General features: G+C 63.3%; 1 protein-coding gene across 1 annotated transcript; it reads right to left on the bottom strand.

Annotated features, from left to right (window-relative positions):
- Positions 1-4: 4 nt before the first annotated feature.
- LOC119696442 (microtubule-associated protein 11-like) lies at positions 5-6623 on the bottom strand. The gene is made up of 7 exons (XM_038126183.1): positions 6092-6623; positions 5733-5828; positions 4569-4758; positions 3908-3994; positions 2502-2622; positions 846-993; positions 5-91 (listed from the first exon to the last, which is right to left on the bottom strand). The coding sequence occupies exons 1-7, from the start codon at positions 6584-6586 to the stop codon at positions 5-7; spliced, it is 1224 nt and encodes a 407-aa protein (XP_037982111.1). The 5' UTR covers positions 6587-6623.
- Positions 6624-7348: the final 725 nt, after the last annotated feature.

The raw sequence follows: 7348 nt of genomic DNA, 5'->3' as shown, positions 1-7348 counted from the left end.
ACACTCACCGGTAGTGGGTGACGATGCTGTTGGTGAACGGCAGCTTCGGCGTCGACCACCGGACCACGGCCACCAGCGGCACCTCCAGGCCCTGCTTGGGGACATCGCTGTCACCACGGTGTCACCCGCGGTGGCCTCCGTGTCCCCAATGTCCCCAAGGCCACCAGGGACAACGGGGATTGTCACCAAGCCTGGAGACAGCACGGTCAAGGGGGGTTGGTGGCATCTTGGGGGACTTGGATGGGGTTGGTCGCCCTTGACTGTTGTCCCCAAGTGTCCCCAAGGCCACCCCAAGTGTCCCCAAGGCCCTCCCAGTGTCCCCAAGGCCACCCCGGTGTCCCAAACCCCCCAGACACCCCCAAGAACTGTCCCCAACCTCAACTTGGGGACACTTTTGGTGCCACCACGGTGGAACAAAGCCCCTTGGCCCAGCCTGGTGGCCCTCGATTGTTGTCCCCAAGTGTCCCCACGTGTTCCCAAGGCCACCCCAGTGTCCCCAAGGCCACCCTGGTGTCCCAAACCCCCCCAGGGACCGCCAAGGATTGTCCCCAACCTCAACTTGGGGACACTTTTGGTGCCACCATGGTGTGACAAGTCCCCCTGGCCCAGCCTGGTGGCCTTCAATCACTGCCCCCAAGTGTCCCCAAGTGTCCCCTGGTGTCCCCAAGGCCACCCTGGTGTCCCAAACCCCCCAGACACCCCCAAGAACTGTCCCCAACCTCAACTTGGGGACACTTTTGGTGCCACCACGGTGGAACAAAGCCCCTTGGCCCAGCCTGGTGGCCCTCGATTGTTGTCCCCAAGTGTCCCCAAGTGTCCCCAGGTGTCCCCAAGTGTCCCCTCACCTCCTTGGCGTCGCGGGGCGGCCGCTCGGGCGCCTGCAGCTGGAACAGGAAGTTCTGCTCCTCCAGGGCGCTCAGGGGACACGGCCACCCCGAGTGGCACCCGGGGACGCGGCAGAACGCCCCCACTGGCACCTCCCCGGAGTGGTGGCTGCCGGGGGACAGCGGGGACACTCAGGGGACACGCAGGGGACACGCAGGGGACACTCAGGGGACACGCAGGGGACAGGTGGCATCCCCAGGGTCCGCACGGTGTCCCCGCGTTGTCCCCAAAGTTCCCTCCCATTCCCAAGGTCCTCATGTCATCCCCAAGGTCCCCACAGTGTCCCCAAGGTCACAACGTTGTCCCCAAGGTCCCCACAGTCCTCACAATGTCCCCAAGGTCCCCACACTGTCCCCAAGGTCCCCACAGTGTCCCCGAGGTCCCCACAGTGTCCCCAAGGTCCCCACAGTGTCCCCAAGGTCACAGCGTTGTCCCCAAGGTCCTCACAGTGTCCCCAAGGTCCCCACAGTGTCCCCAAGGTCACAGCGTTGTCCCCAAGGTCTCCACAGTGTCCCCAAGGTCCCCACAGTGTCCCCAAGGTCACAGCGTTGTCCCCAAGGTCCTCACAGTGTCCCCAAGGTCCCCACAGTGTCCCCAAGGTCACAGCGTTGTCCCCAAGGTCTCCACAGTGTCCCCAAGGTCCCCACACTGTCCCCAAGGTCACAGCGTTGTCCCCAAGGTCTCACACTGTCCCCAAGGCCACCCCGAGTGGCACCCGGGGACGCGGCAGAACGCCCCCACCGGCACCTCCCCGGAGTGGTGGCTGCCGGGGGACAGTGGGGACACTCAGGGGACACGCAGGGGACACTCAGGGGACACTCAGGGGACACGCAGGGGACAGGTGGCATCCCCAGGGTCCTCAGGTGTCCCCAGGTGCCCCCAGGTCTCCCCAAGTTCTCCCAGGTGCCCCCACATTGTCCCCAAAGTGTCCCCAGGTGTCCCCAAGTGTCCCCAGGTGCTCCCACATTGTCCCCAAGTGTCCCCAGGTGTCCCCAGATGCCCCCAGGTCCCCCCGCGTTGTCCCCAAGGTGCCTCCAGGTGTCCCCAAGCCGTACCAGGTGTCCCCCAGGCGCCCCCACACTGTCCCCAAGATGTCCCCAAGTGTCCCCAGGTCTCCCCACAGTGTCCCCAGGTGCTCCCACATTGTCCCCAAGTGTCCCCAGGTGTCCCCAGGTCCCCCCACGTTGTCCCCAAGTGTCCCCAGGTCTCCCCAATTGCTCCCAGGTGCCCCCATATTGTCCCCAAAGTGTCCCCAGGTGTCCCCAAGTGTCCCCAGGTGTCCCCAGATGCCCCCAGGTCCCCCCGCGTTGTCCCCAAGGTGCCTCCAGGTGTCCCCAAGCCGTACCAGGCGTCCCCCAGGTGCCCCCACACTGTCCCCAAGATGTCCCCAAGTGTCCCCAGGTCTCCCCAATTGCTCCCAGGTGCCCCCATATTGTCCCCAAAGTGTCCCCAGGTGTCCCCAAGTGTCCCCAGGTGTCCCCAGGCCCCCCCGCGTTGTCCCCAAGGTGCCTCCAGGTGTCCCCAAGCCGTACCAGGCGTCCCCAAGGTACCCCCACACCGTCCCCAAGATGTCCCCAAGGTGTCCCCAAGTGTCCCCAAGGTGTCCCCGGGCTCACCAGACGTCGTCCACGAGCAGCACGGAGCCGTCGGGCATCACGGGCAGGTAACTGGCGTTGAAATTGGGCAGCACCTGCACGTCCCACAGGGACAGCTCCTCCTGGGACGAGCCATTCAGCACTGGGGACATTGGGGACATCATTGGGGACATTGGGGACACCTGCACGTCCCACAGGGACAGCTCCTCCTGGGACGAGCCATTCAGCACTGGGGACATTGGGGACATCATTGGGGACATTGGGGACACCTGCACGTCCCACAGGGACAGCTCCTCCTGGGACGAGCCATTCAGCACTGGGGACATTGGGGACATCATTGGGGACATTGGGGACACCTGCACGTCCCACAGGGACAGCTCCTCCTGGGACGAGCCATTCAGCACTGGGGACATTGGGGACATTGGGGACATTGGGGACACCTGCACGTCCCACAGGGACAGCTCCTCCTGGGACGAGCCATTCAGCACTGGGGACATTGGGGACATCATTGGGGACATTGGGGACACCTGCACGTCCCAGAGGGACAGCTCCTCCTGGGACGAGCCATTCAGCACTGGGGACATTGGGGACATCATTGGGGACATTGGGGACACCTGCACGTCCCAGAGGGACAGCTCCTCCTGGGACGAGCCATTCAGCACTGGGGACATTGGGGACATTGGGGACATTGGGGACACCTGCACGTCCCACAGGGACAGCTCCTCCTGGGACGAGCCATTCAGCACTGGGGACATTGGGGACATCATTGGGGACATTGGGGACATTGGGGACACCTGCACGTCCCACAGGGACAGCTCCTCCTGGGACGAGCCATTCAGCACTGGGGACATTGGGGACATCATTGGGGACATTGGGGACACCTGCACGTCCCACAGGGACAGCTCCTCCTGGGACGAGCCATTCAGCACTGGGGACATTGGGGACATTGGGGACATTGGGGACATCATTGGGGACATTGGGGACACCTGCACGTCCCACAGGGACAGCTCCTCCTGGGACGAGCCATTCAGCACTGGGGACATTGGGGACATTGGGGACATTGGGGACACCTGCACGTCCCACAGGGACAGCTCCTCCTGGGACGAGCCATTCAGCACTGGGGACATTGGGGACATCATTGGGGACATTGGGGACAGTGGGGACATCATTGGGGGGATTGAGGGAGTTGGGGACATCCAGGGCATTGGGGACCATGGGGACACTGGGGACAATGGGGACATCGAGGGGACACCGGGGACATTGGGGGTGACCCTCCTCCCTTTTCCCCCCCCAACCCTGTCCCCCCCTTTGTCCCCAACCGCCCCCAAATGTCCCCAAACCCTTCAACCCCCCGATGTCCCCAAATGTCCCCAACCCCCCCCAATGTCCCCAACCCCCCGATGTCCCCAGCTGTCCCCAGCTGTCACCTTTGAGCACGGTCAGGTACTTGCCGGACACGGTCACCTGGCGGCAGCGGACACGGGGGGGTGGCAGCACCGTCAGCAGCGTGGACACTGTGGGGACACCAGGGGACACTTGGGGACACTTGGGGACAACAATCGGGGGCCACCGGGCCGGGCCAAGGGGCCTCGTCCCACCTCGGTGGCACCAAAAGTGTCCCCAAGTCGGGGTTGGGGACAATCCTTGGGGGTTCCTGAGGGGTTTGGGACACCAGGGGACACCAGGGTGGCCTTGGGGACACTTGAGGTGGCCTTGGGGACACTTGGGGACAGCCAGCCAGGGCCACCAGGCTGGGCCAAGAGTCCTTGTCCCGCCTTGGTGGCACCAAAAGTGTCCCCAAGTCGGGGTTGGGGACAATCCCTGTTGGTGCTTGCGGGGGATGGGACATCTGGGGACAGCAGAGGAGGGGAGGGGACACTTGGGGACACCTTGGGGACACTTGGGGACACTTGGGGACCTCACCTTGTGCCTTGAAGGCGCCGTGCTGCTGCCGGAACACCTGGGGTGGCACTGAGGGGACACCTGGGGGTGGCACTCACTGGGGAGGGGACGCTTGGGGACACTTTGGGGACACTTGGGGACACTGGGGGGGGGAGGTGACACCTTGGGGACACTTGGGGACCTCACCTTGTGCCTTGAAGGCGCCGTGCTGCTGCCGGAACACCTGGCCGGGGGCGCGGCCCTGGAGCAGCCTCAGGTACCCCCCCGGCCCTGTCCCTGTCCCTGTCCCTGTCATTGTCACCTGGCCTGGCCCTGGCCCTGTCCCCTCCCGCAGCTCCGGCGGCTCCGTGTCCCGCTGCCACACGGTCACCACGATCTGGGGACACCGAGGGGACACCGCGGCGTCACCGGAGCGTCCCCAAGGTCACCGCGCTGTCCCCTGCCCACCCCGGTGTCCCCAAAGTGTCCCCCAGGTCACCGCGCCGTCCCCTGCCCACCCCGGTGTCCCCAGAGTGTCCCCAAGGTCACAGCACTGTCCCCTGCCCACCCCAGTGTCCCCAAAGTGTCCCCAAGGTCACCGCACCGTCCCCTGCCCACCCTGGTGTCCCCAAAGTGTCCCCAAGGTCACCGCGCTGTCCCCTGCCCACCCCGGTGTCCCCAAAGTGTCCCCAAGGCCCCTCCCATTCCCAGGGTCCCCTCCCATTCCCCGATGTCCCCAAGTGTCCCCAAATGTCCCCAAAGTCCCTCCCCATCCCGTTCTCAATGGCCCCAAGGTGTCCCCAATGTCCCCAAATGTCCCCAAGGTCCCCTCATCCCATTCCCAACATCCCCAAAGTGTCCCCAGATGTCCCCAAGTGTCCCCAAACTGTTCCCAATCGTCCCCAAGTGTCCCCAAAGTGTCCCCAGATGTCCCCAAGTGTCCCCAGATGTCCCCAAGTGTCCCCAAGTGTCCGCAAACTGTCCCCAAACTGTCCCCACATGTCCCCAAATGTCCCCAAACCCCTCCCCATCCCATTCCCAGTGTCCCCAAATATCCTCAAGTGCCCCCAAGTGTCCCCAGATGCCCCCAAGTGTCCCCAAAGTGTTCCCAGATGTTCCCAAATGTCCCCAAAGTGTCCCCAAGGTGTCCCCAGCTGTTCCCCAGTGTCCCCAAGTGTCCCCAGTTGTCCCCAAATGTCCCCAAGTGTCCCCAAAGTGTCCCCAAGTGTCCCCAGATGTCCCCAAATGTGCCCAAAGTGTCCCCAAAGTGTCCCCAAAGTGTCCCCAAAGTGTCCCCAGGTGTCCCCAAGTCTCCCCAAAGTGTTCCCAGATGTCCCCAACGTGTTCCCAAGTGTCCCCAGGTGTCCCCACCTTGGCCTTGGCGGTGCCGGGCGGGAGCCGGTCCAGGGCGACGGTGAGCGGGAAAATGACCTCGTCCCGAGAGACGATGGGATCGTCCACGGGGAGCTGGGAAAATGGGGAAAAACCGGGAAAAATGGGAAAAATGGGAAATGAGCTCGTCCCGAGAGACGATGGGATCGTCCACGGGGAGCTGGGAATGGGGAAAAATGGGAAAAAAGTGGGAAAATCCCAAGGAAAAATGGGAAAACTGAAGGAAAAATGGGAAAACCCAAGGAAAAATGGGGAAAATCCCAAGGAAAATCCCAGGAAAAGCAGAACCTCATTCCCCCCAGGAGCACCCCGAAAGCCCGGAAGGTTCCTCCGCTCACCCCGGCGCCGGCGCAGCCCGCGGGGCCCCGCGAGTGCGTGAGCAGCGCGCGGCACTCGCGGAACAGCGGCGGCTCCCGGGAACCCTCGGCGGCGGCGCCGAAATCGCCGGGATCGCCGGGATCATCGACGGCGTCGTCGTCGCGGCGAGCGCGGCCGTCCCCGCTGGTGACGGTGGCCAGCGCCGACAGCGACGAGGCCAGCCGGGCCCAGGGCGTTCTGCCCGGCAGGTTCCCGGCGCTCCCGGCGGCGTCGGCTCCCTCGGGGTTGGCGGGGATCCCGCCGGCGTCGCCGGGAGCCCCGTCGGCGTTGCCGGGGATCCCGTCGGCGTCGCCGGGGATCTTGCGCAGCACCAGCAGGAAGCGCACGGTCTCGCCCAGGTACAGGTGGTTGCGGCGCGGCAGCGCGCGGTAGCCCGAGGATTCTCCCGCCAGGAATTCCCGCGGAGGGAAGGGAACGGCCGGGAAGTACATGGAGTAATCGCACTGAGACTCCATGGCGGCGGGGACGGGCGGGATGGCCGGGGGATCCGCGGGGAAAATGAATGGGGGGAAAATTGGGGGGAAATGGGGGAAAATGAGGGGAAAAAATGGGAAAGGATGGGCGGAAAATGGGGAAAAAAATGGAAAAGGATGGGGGGAAAATGGGGAAAAAGAGGGGAAACTAGAGGGGGAAATGGGGGGGACTAGAGGGGGAAATGGGGGGGACTAGAGGGGGAAATGGAGGGAAAAATCGGGGGAAATGGGGGGAACTAGAGGGGGAAATGGGGGAAAAAAATGGGAAAGGATGGGGGAAAATGGGGAAATTATTGGGGGGAAATTGGGGAAACTAGAGGGGGAAATGGGGGGAACTAGAGGGGGAAATGGGGGGAAAAATGGGGGGACTAATGGGGGAAATGGGGGGAAAAATGGGAAAGGATGGGGGAAAATGGGGAAAAAATGGGGGGAAATTGGGGGAACTAGAGGGGAAAATGGGGGGAACTAGAGGGGGAAATGGGGGGAAAAATGGGGGGAAATGGGGGGAAAAAATGGGAAAGGATGGGGGAAAAATGGGGAAAAAATGGGGGAAACTAGAGGGGGAAATGAGGGAAACTAGAGGGGGAAATGGGGGGAAAAATGGGAAAGGATGGGGGAAAATGGGGAAAAAATGGGGGGAAATTGGGGGAACTAGAGGGGAAAATGGGGGGGACTAGAGGAGGAAATGTGGGGAAAAATGGGGAAAAATGGGAAAGGATGGGGGGAAAATGGGGAAATTATTGG

This window comes from Motacilla alba, unplaced genomic scaffold, assembly GCF_015832195.1.
Source record: "Motacilla alba alba isolate MOTALB_02 unplaced genomic scaffold, Motacilla_alba_V1.0_pri HiC_scaffold_28, whole genome shotgun sequence".
In the NCBI taxonomy this organism is placed as follows: domain Eukaryota; kingdom Metazoa; phylum Chordata; class Aves; order Passeriformes; family Motacillidae; genus Motacilla; species Motacilla alba.
Note: the sequence above shows the minus strand (reverse complement) of the source record. Positions and strands in the feature narration are given on the sequence as shown.